The following is a 25,547-nucleotide window of genomic DNA, read 5'->3' on the forward strand; positions in this document are numbered from 1 at the left end:
CAGGTGTCAAACCGCAGGGGAAAACCGCAGATAAACCGCAGGGCTTTTGACCTGCGGATTTAGACAATTCCACGATTCTGCAGCAGAATCTGCAACGTGTGCATATACCCTTAAAGGAGTGACATGCTATATTCTGCAAAGCACAAAATACTGAGGACAAATAACCAAGCTGTGTGCATTAGATGTCTGAATCCTCATAGACTTTACTGGTACTGTAAAATGCGGTTGAAAATTTGCATTTAAAAAAAGCAACAAAAAACGCCTAGTGGAAACACACCCTAATAGAAAACAATTTGATTGCAACTCTCTGCTATAAAGTTGGCCCCAGCAAAAATAAAAGGCACAATCCACCCAGGCTTCAGGTCTAGAAGTCAAACACAAGTGTTCTCTCTCCCAGGGATGGAGCCTATGTTGGTACCGCTGACCTCCTCTATGCTCCGCACTGCCAGCAGCCCTGCAGGTAATAGCTGCTCCTATCAGTCACAGTCAGCCCGGAACACAGAAGCGAGGAGGCTTTGCTCCCGACTTCCGGTTCGCATGCACACTTCCGGGGCTGTCAAGATGGCGGCGCCCAGTAGTGAGAGCTCGGGAACTCCTCTCAAATCTCCTGTAGGAACTCCTGGAAAAGTCCGAGACTTGATCAATGAGGGGATCGCGACCGAGGAACGGAGCGGCGACAGCCGGTGAGTGAGAGAAAGCTGGCATACCCCTGCTCGTCTCTAGACTGAAACTCCACGCTCCCCACTTACTGCGTGCTCCCCCCCCCCCATGGCGTTACTGCGTGCTCCCCCCCCCCCCCCCCCCCATGGCGTTACTGCGTGCTCCCCCCCCCCCATGGCGTTACTGCGTGCTCCCTCCCCCATGGCGTTACTGCGTGCTCCCTCCCCCATGGCGTTACTGCGTGCTCCCTCCCCCATGGCGTTACTGCGTGCTCCCTCCCCCATGGCGTTACTGCGTGCTCCCTCCCCCATGGCGTTACTGCGTGCTCCCCCCCCATGGCGTTACTGCGTGCTCCCCCCCCCCCCCCCATGGCGTTACTGCGTGCTCCCCCCCCCCCATGGCGTTACTGCGTGCTCCCCTCACCCCCCATGGCGTTACTGCGTGCTCCCCTCACCCCCCATGGCGTTACTGCGTGCTCCCCTCACCCCCCATGGCGTTACTGCGTGCTCCCCTCACCCCCCATGGCGTTACTGCGTGCTCCCCTCCCCCCCCATGGCGTTACTGCGTGCTCCCCCCCCCCCATGGCGTTACTGCGTGCTCCCCCCCCCCCCCATGGCGTTACTGCGTGCTCCCCCCCCCCCCCATGGCGTTACTGCGTGCTCCCCCCCCCCATGGCGTTACTGCGTGCTCCCCCCCCCCCCATGGCGTTACTGCGTGCTCCCCCCCCCCCCATGGCGTTACTGCGTGCTCCCCCCCCCCCATGGCGTTACTGCGTGCTCCCCCCCCCCATGGCGTTACTGCGTGCTCCCCCCCCCATGGCGTTACTGCGTGCTCCCCCCCCATGGCGTTACTGCGTGCTCCCCCCCCCCCCCCCCCATGGCGTTACTGCGTGCTCCCCCCCCCCCCCATGGCGTTACTGCGTGCTCCCCCCCCCCATGGCGTTACTGCGTGCTCCCCCCCCCCATGGCGTTACTGCGTGCTCCCCCCCCCCATGGCGTTACTGCGTGCTCCCCCCCCCATGGCGTTACTGCGTGCTCCCCCCCCCCATGGCGTTACTGCGTGCTCCCCCCCCCATGGCGTTACTGCGTGCTCCCCCCCCCATGGCGTTACTGCGTGCTCCCCCCCCCATGGCGTTATTGCGTGCCCCCCCCCATGGCGTTATTGTGTGCTCCCCCCCCCCCCCCCATGGCGTTACTGCGTGCTCCCCCATGGCGACCATGCAGGGCACAGACTGACAGTACAGGGCAGTTGTTGGAAAGTAAAGGTTCTGGCTGCCGCCAATCACAAAAGGGATGTGAGAAATCCAGAGAATGTGAATCCTGGCTTACCCTGAACTAATCCCAGCGCAGCTTTCTTGTTTCTAGAGGAGGAAATGAAGCTGAAGCTCTGATTGCTATAGGCAACAACACAACTTGTCAGTGGAGCAAGGAGGAAAACTCACCTAATGGCCAGAGGCGGGCATATGTCCCATTAGTAAGGATATACCTACTGTATATAACTCCATAAAGATGGCACCGTGATGACATTATTTGCAGTGAGCATAACTATGGCTGAGCTGTCAATCACATCACACCTACTCCTCTGAGGGACACGAATGACCATAACAGCGGTCGTCTGTTTTAAAGAGTCGTTCCCAAAAACTGATTTATTCCCTATCCACAGAATAGGAGATAACCTGCTGATCTAGAGATCAGGGGTTTTGAATCATGAGATTGGAGCCCCGCAATCCCATTCTGAATGCAGTGGAGGTGAGCATTCACGGCCTGCAAACCAGTCATTTTTTATGGGACTGAGCTCAGATTGCAAATGTCCTGTAGACATTCAAGATGGGGCTGTCGTTCTTGAAGTTCTAAAGCCCCAATCTCTGTTTAGCAGGGAGTAGCAGTGATCAGCAAGTTATCCCCCATGCATAACTTGTTTTTTGGGGGGAATAGCCCTTTAAGATGCACAGATCTAATGAAATGAAGATCTTATATTTAGCTTCGATGTAATCACACTGTATCAAAGGTTTATCTTAACTATTTTACCCGTTTTCTACTGGTTACTTCAATAGTTTCTTTTACAGACCCTGTAATGTCATTGGTCAAACTGTCTCCTAAATTCTTCAATATTTTAGCGGTTCCTGAGCATACTTTATATACTATGCCTGTATTTGGTGATCTGACTGGCTTTATTTTCTTCTGTAATGATGATCTTTAGTAAGGACACAAGTATTCTCTCAGAAGAAAACAATAGCTTTCAAGTTCTTGATGGTTCGATCTCCTATGAGGCAACAAGTAAAGAAGCCTTCTTCTCCAGGGTGGAGACCTTCTCCATATCCTTTATAGCGACAGATGTAGTCCAAGCTGGGGGTGATGCAATCACTGTATATTAGTACTTCATCATTTTCACCTTTTGAAGTTGGTTACAGAAACCGTTTGAGTATGAGTGAAGCTCACTTTGAAAGCAACCAAAAATGTGTACATATAAGTGATGAGCGAACGTACTCGGATATTATATTCAAGCACGCCCAAGATACTCGGAAAACAGCCGAGCGTGCTCGGATAATGTTATCCTAGCACGTTCGCTCATCACTAGTACCTATGCTAAATCTGGCATCTCGACTTTTCCCCATAGGATCGAACATGTTGGATTTTAACATTCCTGATGCTTTTGTTCTCAGGAGGAATAATCTGCCACTAGAGATTGAAAATACACATGCTGTGCTCAGAGTCAAGCATGCATGTTTATGGGGAGTCTGAAAGAGTGGCTGTTGATGGAATGTGGACCCAAACATCTCACTTTTGCCCCCCATTTTATAATATGGCTAGCACTGCTGCTTTGCAGCGCTGGGGTCCTGGGTTCAAATCCAACTAATGACAAAATCTACAAGGAGTTTGTATGTTCTCCCTGTGTTTCCTCCCACATTCCAAACACATACTGATAGGGAATCTAGATTGTGAGCCACATTGGGGACAGTGCCAATAATATCTGTAAAGCGTTGTGGAATTAATGGCACTATGTAAGCTAGTAAAATAAATTAAGAAATAAATATGTACCTCAGGTCTGACTATAGACAAGGTTGTTTAATAACATGAGTGACGGATGCTGTTGGTTAGCAGATGTAGTCACTTGGACATATGACTGTGTAACAGATTTGTGCATAACACTAATCATTTGTGTGCTACAATCTCTTATTGCTCTATTTTTATGTATTTCTCTACTTTTTTTTTCTGTACTTGTGGAGTTATCTCTTGTCTAAACTTACTATGATTTAATGTTTCCTTAATCTAAACACTCCCTAAAATGGGCTGGGAAACCTCCAGAATTGTCACCTCTCATCTGCGCACAGTATGGATGGTCAAACATAGAGTGTGACATGCTGAAGTGCTCCAGCTGCAGCGCCTACCTCTGTGCCAGCCTCCAGCCAGGCTTGGACTTCAATACGTGTAAGTATTAAGTCTCGCTTTAGATATATTCAAGCTTCATTTACAGATTGGCAGGAGATGCAAGACATCTAACCCATAGACATAAATGCAAATTCTAGTTACATACGTTATGTTAATGTTACATTTTTGGAATTGGGGTTGTATAACAAAGTTCTGACACTGCGTAAAGTGTGATGAAAGCAAGAATACATTGATCTGGAAATCTTCGTCGTATTTAATTCAGAACTTACAACCCCTATATGAAGTTGAAATTTAAAATATTTTTCATTAGAAAAACAAATTTAGAAATGATGACAGCAACACATCTGAAAAAAGTTGGAACAATGCCATGTCGACCATTGTGTAGCATTCCCTCTTGTTACAATTGTATACATCAGGGACGTGAAATGACTAATTGCTGGAGTTTTGTAGTGGAATGTTGTCCAATTCTTGTCTGTGTAGGATTTTAGCTGTTCAACAGTCCTGGATTTTCTGTACTAGATTTTCTAATTTATAACGATCCAAATATTTTCTATAAATGAACGATCTGGCCAGATCACCCGAACTCTTCTGTGAAGCCATGCTGTGGTGATGGATGCAGTATGTGGTTTAGCATTGTCTTGCTGAAATATGCAAGGTCTTCCCTGAGATGTTGTCTGGAGGGGAGCACATGTTGTTCTAAACCTCTATATAAGTGCAATCATATAATCCTTTTAAAAATATGAAACTTTAATAAATTGAGGTAAAAAACACCCCCCCTAGTGCAATAACACAATTAACAACCTCTATTCAATAATAACCAACGATATCCCTACACTAGCCTGCTATCCCTTCCCGACAGTGGAGGTTGGCACCCTAAAAGCCTGTGTATTATATTAAGCACTATCTTTCATCTCTTTTATTTGCTTATTGTTTTCCCACCTGCAGTTTATAAGGGTCATTTAGGGTGAGTCCGAGACAGCTGCTGCGGAGTGGGGGCGCCAAATCGTATCTTTTAGGGTGCCAACCTCCACTGTCGGGAAGGGATAGCAGGCTAGTGTAGGGCTATCGTAGGTTATTATTGTATAGCGGTTGTTAATTGTGTTATTGCACTGGGGGGTGTTTTTTACCTCAGTTTATTAAAGTTTCATATTTTTAAAGGTATTATGATTGCTCTTTTGATATTTCTTCCCTGGTCCTGTGGACATTTTTTTTGATTATCTAAACCTCTATATAATGCTCGGCATTGATTGTGCCTTTCAAGATATTTAAGCCTCCCATGCCATAGGCACAAAGACAACCCCATATCATCAGAGATACAGGCTTTTGTAGTGTATACAGATAACTAGCTGGATGGTCCCTCTCCTCATAAGTCCGCAGGGCACGCCTTCCATGGCTTCCATAAGGGATTTAGCATTTTGGTTCATCTGACCACATCAATATTCCATTTTAAATGATCTTTAGCCCAGATAATAAGGCAGCGTTTCTGGATTGTGTTATTCTAGGGATTCTTCTTATGATGACAGAGTTTTATCTTGCATTTGTGGATTGCAAGGCAAATTGCGTTCTCAGACAATGATTTCTGGAACTACTCCTGAGCCCATGCAATGATTTGCATCGCCGAACAATGCCTGTTTTTAATGTAGTGCCGCTACAAAATCAAAGTCTTTTGCAGTTTTATGTTTAGAAACATTTTTCTGAAAGTGTTCCATATTTGGGCGCCGTTCACCTATTGGTGAACCTCTGACCATCTTTACTTCTAAGAGACACTGCCTCTCTAATATTTTCTTTTAATAGACATGTGACTTGCGTGAAACTTGACCCTCCACTTCTTTTTCATGAGTGTCACTGAGTTTTCCAGCCTGTATTAAACCCTATGCCAGCGTTTTTGATGTGATGCTGCCATCAATTTCTAAAAGAGATTTTTTCAAATGAAATGGAAAATCATTTAACTTTCACCTTCTGAAATGTGTTCTATGTTCTGCTGTGAATAAAACATGGCCATTAAGAGGCTTCATTATTATTGCATTTTTGTTTTCTAAACTTTTTGCACTGCATCCCTACTTTTTTGTAATAGGGATTAATATCTAGTTTGATTCTCTTTTTGTGTCATCCAGATAAGCAGCGCTGTTTGGAATTACAACAAGCACTCAGAACCTCTCATGAAAAGTATTGCTTTTGGCCAGATAGTCCATGTCCAGGTACAGTGAATAGTATTTGTTTTATTCTTTAAAGTGTAACTGTCACTGTATAAAAGTTTTAATATCTGACAGGTGCCAAACAGTGTTGCTGATCAATGGGGGCTGGGTCCTGAGACCCCTATAGTCAGTCAAAATACTGCTCTGAAGTCCACAGCTCCTGTATGAGCTGCATGCACAGAGCTGCCTATGGGCTCAATAGTAAGACTATGGGTCTGTACACATCTCTGTGAGAGTGAATATACTGATCAATAGACTTGCTATTGATCACCGGTTTATGTGTGCTTTCTGCTCATACCAGCGCTGCGGACTTTAGAGTAGTATTCTGACTGATTGGTGGGGGTCTGATGACCTGAACCACCACCGGTCAGCAGCACTGTGCAGCGCCTGCCATCTATAACCACGTTTATATAGTGACCGTTACACATGAAATATAGACTTTAATGCATTATACAGAGACCTGAAAATAGAGGTGATTTGCACCAAAAGGGTTTTCTCCTGGGTATGTAGCTGTGCCTCTTGGAGACATATGTTGTGAAACAGATATCCGAGATTAAGAACACTATATGCCGTACATTTCGAGAGTAAGAATTAAGAATCTATTCCTCAGAAAACTTGTGGTCTCCTGCTTCCCAAAATTGGTCTAGTTTTTCTTTTTATATTTTAATGTTTCGAAAATGAATGTTTCTAAACAATGTTTCTTTCTCGTATTCCCTTAGTTACCAAGCCAAATTTTTCAAATCTGACATGTAATTTTAGGTGGCAATAACGCTGGAAAGTTGTAACATATCCCATCGGTTCTGAGGTGTTTTTTTTTTTTTTTTTTTGGAACACATTTTACTTTGTTAGTGGTCAATTTTGTCTAGCGTTCGTTTATGAAAATATAAAAAATGTGATGAATATCCAAAAATCTGCAATTAGCAAACTTGGAATGTTTCTACCTTTAATGCAGATAGTAAACCACACAATAGTTAGAGGTGGTCCACTACAATCTTTATTTTGCATATTGATTTAAATATAGTAAATATTTTTCCAACTACGTTCTTTTTTCATATATGCCTGTGAGCGGCGCCATCTCTGCTCACTCAGTGCCGATCACATAACCCCCAAGCTGCAGCCGCCGCTGATGTCCGGTGAGGTCACATTAACATGCTTGCGGGGCTCTGCCAATGAAAACAGAGAGGAAAATCTCCTACAGCGCACACTCGATACTGAGCTGTGACCTGCGTGACGCTGCCCACTGCCCTGTCAATCATGTGGAGTGGCTGCAGTCCACGTGAGATTGAGTCACGCCTCAGTGATGCATCCTCTACTTCCAGAGTCCGGAACTTAACATCACTGGATATCGGCGGCAACTGCAGCCGGGGGTCACGTGATTGTTACTGAGCGAGCAGAGCGTGGCGTTCACAGGCAAATATGAAAAAAGAATGTATTTGAAAAAATACTTATTTCAATGGTTTAAGTTGATGTGCACAATCAAGATTGTAGTGAATCGCCTCTTTAATAAATAACATTTACCTTATGTCTGCCTTACATCTTTGCCATTTGTCATATGTCCTTTTTTTTTTTAGGATGTTAGAAGGGTTAAAGATTTTGCAGCAATTTTTTTTCAAAAGATGTATTGGCGGTCATGAGGGGTTAGTAATAATAAAAATAACACTACCTTATTATTGATATTGACCCACTAATGGCTGGGTGTCTCAAGAACACTGTTACAGTGACAGTACATGGCGGCTTGGCTCTCTTGCTCTATTGTAATATAAGGCACACATGTTCTCCAGCTTCTTCTGGCTTGCCCAGCTGTACACCACTTTGGTATGCCTCCCTTCAACCCCTAACCAAATAACTTCACTCATGTAACATTGCCTATAGACTTCTCCTTCTCTTTAGGATTATGGCTAAAGATCATAGTTTTTCCCTCCAGTCTCCAGCGCCCCTGCAGGAGGACCACAATATCTGTAAATGTGAAAGATTGTCTTCCCCTTATTGCCAGTGCCTGATAACTCCGGCATTGCTCTCCCCTTACACAGTGATCTTTTGTTCCCTTGATTCCCATCCATAGAATATCATGTACTCTTATTTAGGGCTAGGGATTTTCTGCTTCGTTTGCAGTTATGAGTACATTGGTTTTCCATTGTATATTCCTTTTGAACAAGATCAACAAAAGAAAGTGACTATATATATATATATATATATATATATATATATATATATATATATATTGTATATAATCATGTCTGTATTTTCACCCGTCTTTTATTGTGGATTGGAGGAAATCGGCCATCCAGAAACCTTATTAAAAAAAAAGTCTTTATTGTTGTTCCAATAGAAATAAAAACAAAAAAAGGGCGCAGAGAAGCCAGAAACTCTTCAATGAATTTTCGAAACATGCCATGGGGATTTAAATCTTTTATTTTTTCTTTCTTCGATTTCTTATGGATGATAATAATAAAGAAGTAAATGTTTTTAATGAGATTTGTGAATGAGCCATTTTACTCCAATCCTCTTACAGGACTCCTTTGAACAGTTAAGTGTTTCTTATCTGAACATTACATTTTCTATGTAGTATTGTACAGTACTCACGGTATATGTTCCCCAGACTTTAATAATTGCTATGGTATCTGGCTGTACTAATGTTGCTGTATTACTCCTCTTCTTGCCTTACTTATTTCACCTGATAATAGTTCTCAATAATAAAAATAAGAGAGTGCAAAAAAAAAAGGTCTGCAGTGCTCTATGTCATCTGATCATTCTGACAGTATGTCTGTATCAGGAGTTTGGGGCGCTTTGAACTTATGAACTTGTTTTCTTAGTTAATTTGAGGTCACAAATTAAATAAATCTTTATCCATTGGTGGTTTGATTTATTCAGTTTACTTTGCTTAGTAAACAACATTTTAAATGTCCAATTATGTGAATACCACTTTGTCTTCATATTTTCATTACAGAACACTTCAGGACCCTTTTGGTATCTGAGCCCTCTTCGGTGATCAGTGATTTTATTGACCGTTTGCAAAATCTTTGTCACTTGGAGTTGCAACTTCCATCCCTGAAACCTGATCATCTGAAAAGCATGGTAATTGCTGCCAGTCATACTGCCATAGCAAACCTTATAGAGATAAATATTACGGCTCAATGAACACCCTATACATCATATGCTTTTATAATATAAAAGTGCCCTGTAAATTCAAAATCGGTTACAATTCAAGTTCATATGCCCAGCTGTGCACGGGATGACATTTTACAAGGAAGTCGGCATGTAGAAGGTGCTAAAGTTCATATAATCTGTATTTTATATTAAATTGTATTACTAGATATGATTTTGCTAAATCAAGGAAGGTTGTGTGGTTTTATTATAATATTTGAGTAGAATTATCCGCATATGATGGAAGATCACATTTTGTAATAGAGATGTCTATTGTGATTATATTAGGACATTACAGAGGAAACGGTCAGCCTGTTGCTTCACTTGGTTGAAGATGAATTGCAAGGGCGAGAGAATTCCACTCATTGCTTGGTCAGTGAATCTTTGCAAGTGCACATTTCTGCCTGCATTTTGGCACTTTGCGGATGGAACAGCAGGTCTGTTAAGTTAATTTATGTACATTATCTTATAGATCATTTTAAAGCACTAAATCAGCTTAAATTTGTTGCTAGAATGGCAAGCAGTATTGTATTAAGAAAAGGATAACAATTGCATGATTTATTTGTTCTCACACACACACACTATATATTGTAAGGTAGCGCTGTTATTCAAGTAGGGGATACTCGCTTAGCCGCCACAAAACCAGATCCGGCACAGGTTTTCCATAAAACGATTATAGTCCATGCGGTTTATTCAGCATCATTAGCCCACAGCTGTAACATAAAGTTCATCACATCAGCATAGCGTCCATGACAGAGTTCAGCTCTGTAATCCCTGTGGTCACACAGGTTAGGCATACACAGGCTCTTCAGCCTCAGTTATCTCACCCAGGTCAGGGTTTCCTCATGATTCCTTCATCTCATCATGCTGCAGACGTCCATTCTCTCCAGGGAATCATCAGGCACGTGCAGCCATTCAACACAGCATTCCTTGCTGACAGGAAGACAGCCCCATCTCTCCCAGACAGGGCCTTCCCAAACGGACCAACCAGGTCCAAGCATTCACTCCATGTGACCTACCCTGGCCACCTTATATGGTCCGTAGCCCACCGGGTCACATGGCTATGACCTCATCACAGGTCCTTGAACCACTCATAGATATTTTACAATAGTGTTCTTAACCACATACCTGGGTGTATTTCTAGGTAACTGATCCCTGACACATTGAAACAGCACCTCAGCAGTATCACTGCTGATCCACACACACATATGTCTCCATCTCAAGGCCACCCACCTTGGGATACATAACGGTCATTCAGTATCCTACACCTATCAGGACACTGGAAATGGTGATACACTCATCCTAGGACATCCACACAGCGTACCCTAGCGGACATAGTGGTCACTACACCATATATATATATATATATATTTCGTATTTTTCGGATTATAAGATGCACTTTTTTTTCCTCATATTCGTGAGGAGTAAAAGGGGGTGCATCTTTTAATGCATATATACCTTACCGATACCGCTGCTGCAGGTTGGGATGAGGAGGTGTCTGGCGGTGCTGCGCTGAAATCTCATTTCCCGAGATCTTGGTGCCGAGTCCACCGCACAGGAAACCATGGAACTGTAGGGGGCTCTGGCCTTTCACAAAATGTTGGCAGAACCGCCCCCCCCCCCCCCCCCCCCCGCAGCACTGGAGACACCTGCAGCAGCAGACACCCGCGTTGAACATCTGAACACCCCCTCATCCTAGGGAGCGTTGATCCTCCTGACAGATTACATTTAATGGCTTAAAACAGGCCAAGAATTGTAGTGTTTTACGTATGTAATCCAAATCTATATTTTTATCAAGCCCCTCCTCAGGCTCTTTGCCTCTCTCTATCATTCGCTGTCCTCGGTGTATGAGGAAGGTTGGCTTGTGGAGCTTCCAACAGCTGGAATCTGTAGATTTGGACTCCTCTTTGGGACCACCTAGCACTCCAATATCTCCAGGAGAAGTTTTTGGTGAAAGAACACCTTTGGGAGTTATGTCCCCCAACAGAAGGTTCACTCGTAGCCGGGATCTTGAACAGGTAGTTTTTGAATTTTATTGTTTTCATTGTTAAAAAATAAAGATGTTTTCATTTGACACAGCAGCAAAATTTCCACTCTCAGGGATCCTTTTATGCCTTGGATATTATTGCAGATTTGATGTTCAATTCACTCAAAGGATAAACTCAATAGAAATCCAAAATGAAATGGACATGCCGCAGAATTGAAAGTCCACACCTTGGTTATCTAGGACTTTAAGTAGGTCTGAGTCCCATACGCCAAAACAACAGGAAGGTAGTTGTGAACTACCTGTCTGTTCTGCGTGGGGACGTTCTCAGCGGGTGACTTTCCCCTTTCATTTAACCCCTCATCAACTGAGCAGATCTTCCTCTTCCGATCTATTCTGTCGTCAGGGCATCCACTGCAGGCATGTTGCTGATTGACAGCTAGCTCCATGGCAAAGACATTGAAAGTCCTGGATTACCACTTTAAAGAGGTTATCCACAACTTGGACAACCCCTTCTCAATCCCTATGTTACCCCTTGTAAAATGATAACATTTGTATTCTTCTGTAGTTCCAGTGCCATTCCCGTGGTGACGGCACTAGCTCTCCCGGGGATCACATAACATTATGTCACACGATCCCTGCAGCCTTCCAGCTCTGACTTCATTTTCCTCACCTTTGGACAAATCGCATACATGCGGAGGAAGTGAGAGTTGCAGCTGTCACTTCTTCCAGATGTATGTGATTTGGCCAAAGGCAGCGAGTGTGAAGCCAGTTCTGATTGGCTGCAGGGATTGTGTGCCAAAACAATATTATGTGATCACTGAGAGAGCCACTGCCGACACTGCAGGAACGACCCTGGCAACATAGGTGAATATACGTGTTATTTTACAAGGGGTAACATAAAGATTGAGAAGTGGTTGTCTGAGTAGTGGACAATCCCTTTTAAGTCCGTGTGTATTGAACTATTGTCCTTCTATTTCTCATATTCCGCAGCACTTTACAATTAAGCGGGGACATGTACAGACAATAAATTCAATACAAGTTAAGACAATTCAAACAGTGACATTAGGAGTGAGGTCCCTGCTCGCAAGCTTACAATCTACAAGGAAATGGGGGGACACAGTAGGTGAGAAGTGCTTGTTAATTCAGGTCTGGCAATTATAATAAATAGGGATACCTTCAATACCTTCATTTTTAGCAAAGTCTTCTTGGATTGTGCAGTGTTCTGGTTAAGGCCTCTGATGGAGGGGTGTACAGAAAGTGCTTCAGCTGCCTTTATTGAAAAATTATACACATGTCCATTTTTTCCAGTGTGCGTTGTATTTTGAAGGAGATACTGATAGATGTAATTTTTCAGGACTGGAGCTCCATAGAGAAAACTGTAGTAACATGGTGTTGGTACTTCACAGGACTATTAATTATTAATATGTCAGTATGAATTCTTAGATGAAGGAATTGAGGGTAAACTGATTAAATTTGCTGATGACACAAAGCTAGGAGGGATAGCTAATACTAGAGAAGAGAGAGAGAGGATTCAAAAAGATATAAATAAACTGGAGAAGTGGGCAGCAACTAACAGAATGGTTTTTAACAGGGAGAAATGCAAAGTACTACATCTGGGCAATAAAAATGAATAAAGCATATACAGAATGGGAGGAATAGGGCTAAGTGACAGCACATGTGAAAAAGACTTAGGTATACTAATAGATCACAGACTGAATGAGTCAACAGCAGCGTCGGACTGGAACACCTTGGGCCCACCAGAGAAAATCATTCTTGGGGCCCACTATGTAGCTGCATAGAGTTAAATACCAGACCACCAATTATGCGGTAAAACACGCTAATATCCGGGTATAATATAAGGTTGTACATGTCTTAATTATGTAGCAGGAGTTGGGGTAGCCCCCTCATAGAATATAAAGCAGCCCCCTCACATAGTATAATGCAGCCATCTCATAGAATATAATGCAGCCATCTCATAGAATATAATACTGCCCCCCCTCATAGGGTATAATACTGCCCCCCTCATAGGGAATAATGCACCCCCTCATAGGGTATAATACTGCCCCCCTCATAGGGTATAATACTGCCCCCCTCATAGGGTATAATACTGCCCCCCTCATAGGAAATAATGCACCCCCTCATAGGGTATAATGCTGCCCCCCTCATAGGGTATAATACTGCCCCCCTCATAGGGTATAATACTGCCCCCCTCATAGGGTATAATACTGCACCCCCTCATAGGGTATAATGCTGCCCCCCTCATAGGGTATAATACTGCCCCCCTCATAGGGAATAATGCACCCCCTCATAGGGAATAATGCTGCCCTCCTCATAGGGTATAATGCTGCCCCCTCATAGGGTATAATACTGCCCCCCTCATAGGGAATAATGCTTCCCCCTCATAGGGTATAATGCTATATAGATATATAGATATAGAGTTAGATAGATATAGATAGAAAGATAGATGTAGAAATAGATAGTAGATAATGGATAGAAAGTAGATAATGGATAGATATAGATAGAAAGATTCATAGAGATAGCTAGAGATAGATATAAAGATAGATATAGAAAGAAAGATAGATAGATAGGTAGATAGATATAGAGATAGATAGAAAATAGATAATGGATAGATAGATAGATATAGAGATAGATAGCTATAGATAGAAAGATATAGAGATAGATAATAGAGATATACAGATATAATAATAATAACATAGACATATATAGATAGATATAGAGATAAATATATATAGATAGATGGCTATAAATAAAAATAGATATAGAGCTATATATATAGAGAGAGATAGATAGATATAGAGACAGATAGATATAGAAAGATAGATATAGAGATAGATATAGAGATAGATAGATATAGTTAGAAAGATAGAGAGATATAGAGATAGATATAGATAATAGATATAATAGATAGATATAGAGATAGAGATAGATGGATAGATCAACAGATAGATAAAGAGATAGATAGATAATGAGATATAGTGTTAGATAGATGGATATAGAGATAGATATGGATATAGAGATAACAGATAGATATATAGATAGATATAGAGATAGATAATATATAGATAGCTATAGAGAGAGATATAGAGATAGATAGGTAGATAGATATAGAGATAATAGATAGATATAGAGATAGATAGATATAGATATAAAGATAGATAGAGAGAGAGAGAGAGATAGATATAGAGAGAGATAGATACAGAGATCGATAAATAGATAGAGAGATAGATATAGATAATAGATAGAGATAGATAGATAATAAATATAGAGCTAACAGATAGATATAGATAGAGTAAGATAGAAAGACATAGAGATAGGTAGATATAGATAATAGAGATAGCTAGATAGAAAGATAGATGTAGAGATAGAAAGATAGAGATAGATATAGATATAGATAATAGATAGAGATAGATATAGAGATAGAAAGATAGATATACAGAGAGATATAGAGATAAATAGATATAGAGAGAGATATAGAGATAAATAGATATAGAGATAATAGATATATATATAGAGATAGATAGATATAGAGAGATAGATTCAGAGAAAAGATATAGAGATAGATAGATATATAGAGATAGAAAGATAGATATAGATATAGAGATAGATAGAGATATATAGATAGATATAGAGCGATAGATAGCGAGCGATAGATAGCGAGCGATAGATAGCGAGCGATAGATAGCGAGCGATAGATAGCGAGCGATATAGAGATAGATACAGAGAAAAGATATAGAGATAGATAACGGATAGATAGATAGGTATAGATATAGATATTATATAGAGATATATATATAGATAGATAGATATAGATGGTAGCTAGATAGATAATAAATATAGATATAGATAGAGATAGATATAGAGATAGATAGATATAGAGATATATATAGAAAGATATAGAGATATATATAGAAAGATATAGAGATAGATAGATATAGAGATAGATGTAGAGATAGAAAGATAGATATAAAGATAGAGCGATAGATATAGATAGAGATAGATAATAGATATAGATAGATATAGATAATAGATAGAGATAGATATAAGAGAGATATATAGAGAGAGAGAGAGAGATATATAAAAAAAAAAACACAATACTCACCTCTCCTCCTCGCTCCCACGCTGATCCCGGCTTCAGTGTCAGGAGCTGCCCCCTCTGCCAGACACACAGCGGGTGCGCGTGTAGTGATGTCATCGCGCACTGGCTGTGAGCCAGGAGCAGAGAGGACTGAGGGCGGCGCCGGCCCTGATTTACAGCTGTAGTCTGCAGAGCAGCTCACTGGGCTGGGGGCGGGGCCTCTGGGGGTGGAGACCTGAAATGATATTCACTGCTTCGCAGTGAATATTCATTTCTCTTTAGCAGCGGGGACAGGGGCTCCTGCCTCCTGACACCTGCTGCTGCTCCGCTAGCAGGGGCCCCCATAGCAGCTGCATGGTGTGCGACACACCACTGGCTGGGGGCCCCTGGAGCAGCGGGGGCCCTAGGCAACTGCTGGCCCTGTATGCCAGCAGGTGCCAGAGCCCACCAGATGCCAGGGCCCACCGGAGAATCCTCCGGTTCTCCGGTGGGCCAGTCCGACGCTGGTCAACAGTGTGATGCAGCAGCAAAAAAGGCAAATGCAATTCTAGGATGTATTAACAGAAGCATACAGTCTAGATCACGTGAAGTCATTATTTCCCTCTACTCCTCTTTGGTCAGACCTCATCTGGAATATTGTGTCCAGTTTTGGGCACCACATTTTAAAAAAAGACATCAACAAACTGGAGCAAGTTCAGAAAAGAGCGACCAGAATGGTGACCGGTCTGCAAACCCTGTCTTATGAGGAAAGGTTGCAGGATTTGGGAATGTTTAGTTTGCAAAAGAGAAGACTGAGAGGAGACTTAATAGCTGTCTACAAATATCTAAAGGGCTGTCACATTGCAGAAGGATCAACTTTATTCTCATTAGCACAAGGAAAGACTAGAAGCAATGGGATGAAACTGAATGGGAGGAGACACAGATTAGATATTTGAAAAAACTTTTTGACAGTGTGATCAATGAGTGGAACAGGATGCCACGAGAAGTGGGGAGTTCTCCTTCAATAGAAGTCTTCAAACAGAGGCTGGACAGACATCTGACTGGGATGATTTAGCGAATCCTGCTTTGAGCAGGGGGTTGGACCAGATGGCCCAGGAGGTCCCTTCCAACTCTACGATTCTATGATTCTTATAGTACATTATTTTTGGCTACTTGTTTAATTTTTCTTCTTGTATGTAAAAAAAATAAGACACATGAATGGTAAAAACAATGGATGGAAAACAACCAGCACTTATGAAAATTGGTCCAACACATTTGTGAACAGTACCATAATGCAATTTCTTAAAAAAAATAAATAAATAAAAAACCTCCAGGTCACTTTGGCGGCCACAGGCCAGTAGTAATATTTGGGTGCTAATAGTGCTAGATCTGGGGCTGTGAGCAGCTTACAGAAGTGTTTGGGAGCTGCAGAGTGTACTCTTACCTGACGTTTGGGGGAGAGCCGTGTTTGTCAGTCGTTCTCACCCAAAAACGAGCCCTGAGAGCTCTCGGCAAAGCTGTTTGGCCTACAGCCACTTGACTGACACAGGTCTCCTCAGCAGACAGGTATATTACTCTGTGCCCAAAACTGGTTCTGTAAGGCTGTATAATTTAACCATTTTAGTAAATGTTAAAGAACTCTTGTCTTTTTTTTTTTTTCAAAGTACCTCTGTCCATATCACTAAGTGCTTTATTGTGCACATTGAAGACTGTGCAATACATTCTTGTTAGGCTTTAGCTAGTATCATGTGTTGTCTGCATACTGAAACTAGATCCAAGGAAAAGTCAGAGTTTCATCAACTTTGGGCAGCTGCTTAACCTTTTGTTCTAAAGTTTCATCTTTATGAGCACAATGTCCCCCGTCTTCCTGTTTGCATGGGTCGGTGTGCTCCTGATGATTGACAGTTCAGACCATCGGCATGGTTGTGTGTCCTGTAACCGTGCTGCAGCAGCGTCAGAGTGCAGGGACACTGAAGCTTGCCAGCCAGCTTTACATTAGTGCTTTCACGCTATATTTAATATAACTAATAGGCATTGATTTTCAATAAGATCAAAATTGCTGATTTTTACAAGAACTTTATAATATTAACCATTGTTAATGTGAAAACAACCCCCTTTTAATCTTTTCAGATTTCATTGCTTTAGTTTTGTGTGACCTGTGTATAGTCTTCAGATCCTAATGGCTCGGTCTATGTATGATTAGGGCTCTGGTTAGCTAATCCACCTCTTACATTGACAGATTACAGTAAAGACTGACAGTAGAGAATTAAGGGTCAGTTAAGGGGATATATTACGAACATGGCACAGACTGCTTAAAGAAAAATAAAAGAAACCAAACTTGTCCATGGCAGTTGGCCAAAGCTCCTGATCCAATGCTGCCTGGTTCCATATGCTTTATGCTTCCTCCTTCCAACCTCAACATACCCTAACTGCCTACTGAGACGGGTCACCATCGCGGGCATTTCTGACCAATCCCAGCATGTTGAGGATTGAACTAGAAAACATAGAGCAGCATGGACTTGGGAATGTTGGGACTTTAACTGCAGGGGTCACTGAAGGTTGAGTAAGCCTGCGGTCAATGCTATAAAAAATTGTTTTCCCAGAGCCCCTCTTTGGCTAACACACAGGTTCGAAGTGGAGGATCTTCAGTCTCACCTGAGTCAGATAATGTCCGGAGCCGTCCAGTGACCCGCAGCATGGGACATGGAGAGTATGCGGGAGTTACATCTGAAATTTATTCCAGCCCTCACCGGAAGGCTAAGCGCCCTAGACTCTGCTCCACTGGTAGTACAGTAAGTCTTGTGACAGACTGCCAGAAATGTATATATTTTTAATTTGTTGTATCATTTATGATTGAATTTAACTTGTGACCTTTTTGTGTATATTATTCTGTCATTTTGTACACAAATTAAAACTTTTATTTCGGTCATTCAGGATCTCTCTCCTAAGGTTTGCTTTGATCCACTAAATCAGCACAGAATTTGGTGTCCTTGGTTGGCCGTAGGACAAGGAGGTGACCAAGGTAAATTAGAAGCAAAAGAAAATGGAAATTTAGACCACACAGCAGTTGCTGGATGGAATGAGGTGTTGCGAGTATTGCTTGGAGAGGAAAAATCCAGGACCCGGTTGGAAGCAGATTCCTCGGTAAGTAACAAAAATTCCACCATAGACGACACCTTCAGTAAGGACGCCCCTATACTCACTATAGTATCAGGTTGTTGGAATCTGCTGGCATTACTCTCTGAGTAGGCAGCTTTAGGCTGAATGGTTGTCTTGGATGCACTTTTCCCAACCTTTAATATGGAGAGTCAAAGTATACACCATGCTGCTGCTGAGTACCATTTTTCTATGTAAGATAATGATTTAAAGGGCAAGGGTGCATGGTGGTCCTTTTGAAATTAAAATAGATAAAACGCCTTCTAGAGATTCAGCACACTGGTGATAAAGGAATTTACTTGCATCTGGTGCATGGAGACTGCGCTGCGACAGTAAACCGGTGATTTGTCCAGGAGAGCCAATTACATAGCTTCTCCAGCATCCTGATTATTAATAGATATTTTCCAACTTATAGTATAGCCACTACCGTATGTTTTGTAATGTTACCTGTAATTCAATAAGGAAATATTAAATGTAATACATATTTTTGGTGCATATTTGGGCCAGTCATGTGCTAAATGTGTCATTTATTTATGTATTTTCCCAATAGACATCCCTATAGGACTGGGAAAATATACAATTAAAACGTATATTTAACCCCTTCACAATATGCGCCGTACTAGTAGAGTGCATGTCGTGCCTCCCCCTTTGATGTGGGCTCCGGCGGTGAGTCCACATCTTTCCTGACAGATGCCTCCCATTATACTTGTTACTTGAAACAAGCAGGCTAGTTTTAGGAATTGCTTGGTTCGAGCAATGAGTGCCCCTCACCAGAGCATTTTAGTGCTCGCTCATCCCAAATAAATACCTTTCTCGGATGCAGGAAGCTTGGCAATGATGTAGGTTTTGTGTTTTCTTTGGCAACCTATGTTAGTGAATGACAAATATTTCATCCAAACCACAAAGTGTATAGCAAAGCCTGTAAAATATATTTAGACATCCCAGTGTAACTACTGCTCTGATGGTGCATGTAGACAAGAAGATAATTTGTTGTCTTAGTAACGCTTGTTCCTGCATACAGTTTTTTGCCTGTGTAAATTTGCCAGCAAACATCCAACGAACAAACAAAATGCTTATTTTCTGGGTAATCGGATTGTTTATGCCAGCGAAAAAAAGTGTTATTGGCAGCACATAGCCCAAAATGTACAGGGTATGTGCTGCCGAGAGCATTACACGATGTGTGTACAGACCAGTTGTATTAAGCCAAAATCAGGCAGATAAGGCCGGTTTCACATTAGCGCTTTTTAAGCGCACGCACGGCCGGGGGTAGCTCCGCCCCCGAGCCGGCTCTCTGCCCGGCGTGCCCGCCCCTTGCTTGTAGCGCCGCCTCCTATCGCACAGCGGCGCCTGCGATCGGCGCACCCTATCTTTAGCATAGGGTGCGCAGATCGTGCGCAGGCCGTGCGCTAGTTGCGCTTTGACCTGCGCTGCGCACTTTTGACGGTGCGCCGTGCGCGCCAAAATCCGAAAAGATAGGGTGCGCCGATCGCAGGCGCCGCTGTGCGATAGGAGGCGGCGCTACAAGCAAGGGGCGGGCACGCCGGGCAGAGAGCCGGCTCGGGGGCGGAGCTACCCCCGGCCGTGCGTGCGCTTAAAAAGTGCTAATGTGAAACCGGCCTAAGCGACCAAAGAACAACTTGCTTATAGTTGATCTGTGTAAAGTTTAACCTCATGAAATTGATTATAGTTGAGCGAATTTGTTTGGATTCGGTCCCCGAATCTGAATTTGCCATCTTCGTGCCATATTAGTACCCTATTCGTGCCGAATGAATGTTTGATGTTCAGTTCCAAACATATTTAGTAATTTCTACTCCCATTGACTCTAATGACGTTTTGCAGTGTTCGACGAATATTGCAAAAACAATATTCGTTGTCGATCGTTTTCGAAACCAAATCCGAACAACTTTAGTCTGATTTTTTTTTTTTTCCAGCTTTATTTATGTAACTCTTTTTAAATACTGACCAGCGTTAGTGATCTAACTACATCTCAGAATTAGACCTATAAAAGACTTCTGCTGGACATACATTTTTATTTATAATGAAAAATATAGGTCCCAATTCTTCAAGAACAGTGCACTACAGTAAGTAGCACCAAATTCATTAAAGTACTGTGCTTCTCAAGGAATTTGGTGCATCTTTCAGCTTCCGTGTGCCAACGCAAGGAATGTGCTCTCTTTATACTGTCCTCATACACATTAGCACGGTATGTAATGAGACATGCAGCTAAACCTCCTGTCATTTTTTTAACCTCTTTCCGATATCGGGCGTAATAGTAAGCCGATGTGGTCTCCGGCGGTAAGCTCACATCTTTTCCGGAACATGTCACCTGTTTTGAACAGCTGACATGTGCCCGGAACAACTGCGGGTGGAATAGTGATCCACCTGCGGCAATTAACCCGTTAAATGCTGCTGTCAAACCCTGACAGCAGCATGTAACATGCAATTCCAGCAATGGCGCCGGAAATCGGTCCATCGGTGACCCCCGTCACGTGATTGCGGGTCACCTATTGGTTGGCATGACAACCAGAGGTCGAGACCTGCAGACCTCTATGGTTGTTAATGCCCTGTTGCTATGAGCGTCGCCGGATGGTCGGCGCTCATAACAAGTGAGCAATACACATATTTGGTATCGCTGCTTTCAGAATCGCCTGATCTATCCATATGAAAAAAGAATTAACCCAATCGGTAAACGACGCAACAAGAAAAAAAGTCAAAACGTCAGAATTAAGTTTTTTTTGGTCGCCTCAACATTGAATTAAAATGCAGTAACATGATCAAAAGATTGTATCTACACCAAAATGGTATCATTAAAAACATCAGGTTGGCACGCAAAAAATAAGCCCTCACCCAACCCGAGATCTTGAAAAATGGAGACGCTACAGGTCTTGGAAAATGGCACAATTTTTTTTTTTTTTTTTTTTTTTTTTTTTTTTTTATAGAGTCAAACTTTGGATTTTTTTTTTTTTTTCAACACATGTTTGGCGTCTATCCACTCATAATGACTTGGAGAATTATAATGGCAGGTCAGTTTTAGCATTCGGCGAACATGGTAAAAAAAAAAAATAATCCAAAAAAACATTGTGGAATTGCGCTTTTCTTGCAATTTCACCTAACTTGGAATTTTTTTCCTGTTTTTGAGTACATGATATGGTAAAATCAATGGTGTCGTTCAAAAGTGCAACTCGTCCTGCAAAAAACAAGCCCTCACATGGCCATATTGACAGTAAAATAAAAAAGTTATGGCTCTGGGAAGTAGGGGAGCAAAAAAAGAGAAACGCAAAAACAAAAAAGGGCTCCGTCATGAAGGGGTTAAAAAGGCCATCTAAAACAAAGAACAGCCACTTAAATGCTTCTCCAAAATAAATACAATTCCTTAAGACTTTGCTCATGCGGCAGTATTTTGGTCAGTATTTCACCTCCGTATTTGTGAGCCAATATCAGGAGAGTTACAATCAAGAGAACAAGTATAATAGAAACACGTCCCCACTTCTGACCCACTCCTGGGCTTTGCTTACAAATACGGATGTGAAATACTGACCTAAATACTGCCGTGTGAACATGGCCATAGAGCAAGTTCTTGGGGGACCAGAGGTGTGATCTTATTTCCACACGCATTTTCATATGGATGTTATGTAGACCCAGTGTATACGTTGGAGCCTCTGCATTCAGCAGGTTCATAGAGTGGTCAGATGTGCATGTGTAAAAAAACAGACCTTCATACATCCTGCCAACAAAACAATATTGTAATCTGTGATATACCTGGTGGAGTTTAGCACATACATGTGCCTCATGGTTGAATTGTACTTGTCAGACCTTTGGTGGCATTGGAAGATGCCTTTCTACACCCTACCTGTTGCCAGTTATGGTCCATTGTTGTCAGTAATAGTATTTTCATATTTTGACAAATACTTACTCCTGTTACATTTTCTTTCAGAGTGTTCCAGAGAAATCTCACAAAGTTTTCAGAATATTTAGGCAATGGCAAGGCACCAACTCACCATGATGGACACGGGATGCCTATTCTTCACCAGGCGATTTCCAGTTGTCATCTCCCCAGCTTCATCCTTATCAAAAGATGAATATGCCTGTGTTCAGTAAATCAGAACTGTGTTGAGGACTATTTTCTAAATAATGCTATCCCCTCACCACAATCTAAACGTTATTGTTGTTTTCCAGAAAGTTTAATCTCACAAATAGTTTTAAAATGAAATGATTGTGCAAAGAATGATATTTTCAGATTTTGCAGGCACTGTATAATTGTTAGTCTCCTATATTTAAATTCAAAACAGCTGGACATTTTTTTTATGTGTGGACCAGAAATATACTTCTTATAGAACAGTGGTGCGTAGGGTTTTCATTCCAATGTGATGTTTTCTTGCATGTCTTTCCTACTGTAATAAATAATTGGGAATCTCCAGACTGGGGACTTGTTACTCTGGGATAGAATCCTGTTATGTGTAGTGATAAGTTATGTGTTGTTCTACCCATGGAGAAAGATTTGCTTCCAGTAAATACATAAGCATTAAAGAGAAGTCTAAAAGTTGCAGGAAATCTTATGAAATAAGCTAAATTGCTCACCTTTTAAAGGGAATCTGTCAGTAGTATCCATCTTCCAAAGCTGTTTATGCATGTAGGTCTCAAAAAGTTGAATAAAATGATACTCTGTTATCTACAATCTAATCTTACTCCATAGAAATCCACATTTTTATTAATATGTAAATGAGTTGTTAAGATCTCTGGCCCGGACACTGATCTCCTGGAGAATCTGCCTCTAGAGCTTTTTTTTTTTTTTTTTTAAATAAAAAGGGGGTGCTTATTAGTGTGAGACATGTATATCAAGAGAGCAGACTGTCAGTCATTACATGTCTCATATGGTAACACCCCCTTTATTTATAATACGCGCCAGAGGCAGAGTCTCAGTGAGATCAGTGCTGGGCTCATAGATCTTAACAGCTCATTTACATATTAAGAAAGGTGTTGATTACTCCGGAATAAGATTTTGGATCATAGATATCAAGATATCGTTTTATTCGACTTTCTATGACCTATATGCCATAGATAAGAATAACAAACACTCTATAAATTAGAATCACTCCCAAGAACAGTTTTAGTCCCTAATATGTGTTACTGCATTAAAATACACACGTGGTCAAATTTGTTGGTACCCCTCGTGTAATGACAGAAAAACCCACAATGGTCACAGAAATAACTTGAATCTGACAAAAGTAATAATAAAAAATCTATGAAAATGAACAAATGAAAGTCAAACATTGCTTTTCAACCATGCTTTCACAGAATTAAAAAAATAAAAAAAAACCTCATGAAATAGGCCTGGACAGAAATGATGGTACCCCTGAAAAGAATGTGACAAAAGGGACATGTTAAATCAAGGTGTGTCCACTTATTAGCATCACAGGTGTCTACAATCATGGAATCAGTGAGTGGGCCTGTATAGAGGGCTACACATACTCAAAGTGCTCTTTGGTGACATGGTGTGTCTCACACTGAACATGGACCAGAGGAAGCGAAGAAAATTATAGACAAACACGTTAAAGGTAAAAGTTATAAGACCATCTCCAAGCAGCTTGATGTTCATGTGACTACAGTTGCACATATTATTCAAAAATTTAAGATCCATTGGACTCTAGTCAAGGTCCCTGGATGTGGCCGCAGGAGGAAAATGACAAATCAAAGAGACAGATAATGCGAATGGTAACAAAACAGCCCCGAAAAACTTAACAGATTAACCCCTTTCTGCCATTAGACGTACTATCCCGTCCATGTGCCCTGGGACTTAATTCCCAAGGACGGGATAGTACGTCTAATGCGATCAGCGGCGCCCACGTGGTGAGCGCCGCTGATCGCGGCCGGGTGTCAGCTGATTATCACAGCTGACACCCGGCACAAAATGTCAGGGGCGGTCGACCGCCCCCCGACACGTTAACCCCTTGTACACCGCGATCAAACACGATCGCGGTGTACCGGGGGTTAAAGGGAAGCATTGGCAGGGAGGGGGCTCCCTCCGTCCTTCCCTGAGCCCCCCACGGCAGCGCCATGTGCAGCGCTGCTGCGGGGGACTCCTTCCCTACAGGCCCCCGGATCCAAGATGGCGACGGGGGCCTGTAGGGAACTGACTTCCTCACTGCCTGCAAAGCGCAGGCATGAGGAAGTCTGCAGAACTGCCTGTGACAGATTGCTGATCTGTCACAGTGATCTGTGATGTGACACATCAGCGATCTGTCACAGGACAGTGATGTCCCACCTGGGACTATAATAAAGTAAAAAAAAAAAAAAAGTGTAAAAATAATTTTAAATAAATTAGTAAAAAAAAAAAAAAATATTCCCCAATAAATTCATTTTTTGAAAATAAAAAAATAAAATAAAAGTACACACATTTGGTATCGCCGCGTCCGTAGCGACCCGCCCTATAAAACTGTCCCATTAGTTAACCCCTTTAACGAACCCCTTAAAAAAAAATGATTTATAATCATACCACCGAACAAAAAGTGCAATAACGCGCGATCAAAAAGACGCATATAAATAACCATGGTACCGCTGAAAACGTCATCTTGTCCCGCAAAAAACGAGCCGACATACAGCATCATCTGCAAAAAAATGAAAAAGTTATAGCTCGCAGAATAAAGCGATGCAAAAATAATTATTTTTTATATAAAATTGTTTTCATTGCAAAAAAACGACAAAACATAAAAAAAACGACCTAAATGAGGTATCGCTGTAACCGTACCGACCCGAAGAATAAAACCGCTTTATCAATTTTACCGCACGCGGAACGGGGTAAACGCACCCCCCCAAAAGAAATTCATGAAACGCTCGTTTTTGTTCATTCTGCGTCCCAAAAATCGGAATAAAAAGCGATCAAAAAATGTCACGTGCCCTAAAATGGTACCAATAAAAACGTCAACTCGTCCCGCAAAGAATAA

At 42.0% G+C, this 25,547-nt stretch overlaps 1 protein-coding gene across 3 annotated transcripts; it reads left to right on the top strand.

Annotated features, from left to right (window-relative positions):
* Positions 1-357: 357 nt before the first annotated feature.
* ZC3HC1 (zinc finger C3HC-type containing 1) lies at positions 358-23,025 on the top strand. Of its 3 annotated transcripts, XM_073579186.1 has the most exons (11): positions 364-460; positions 614-683; positions 2,860-2,973; positions 3,937-4,088; positions 6,164-6,247; positions 9,192-9,319; positions 9,677-9,825; positions 11,187-11,406; positions 18,054-18,242; positions 18,385-18,594; positions 22,541-23,025. In XM_073579186.1, the coding sequence occupies exons 1-11, from the start codon at positions 400-402 to the stop codon at positions 22,607-22,609; spliced, it is 1,446 nt and encodes a 481-aa protein (XP_073435287.1). In that variant the 5' UTR covers positions 364-399; the 3' UTR covers positions 22,610-23,025. The 3 variants fall into 3 exon arrangements, with proteins under 3 accessions (XP_073435285.1, XP_073435286.1, XP_073435287.1); XM_073579184.1 differs by having other exon boundaries at positions 358-683; XM_073579185.1 differs by having other exon boundaries at positions 358-683; positions 18,078-18,242.
* Positions 23,026-25,547: the final 2,522 nt, after the last annotated feature.

This window comes from Dendrobates tinctorius, unplaced genomic scaffold (assembly GCF_039654945.1).
Source record: "Dendrobates tinctorius isolate UK_male_01 unplaced genomic scaffold, ASM3965494v1 ptg000062l, whole genome shotgun sequence".
Lineage (NCBI taxonomy): Eukaryota > Metazoa > Chordata > Amphibia > Anura > Dendrobatidae > Dendrobates > Dendrobates tinctorius.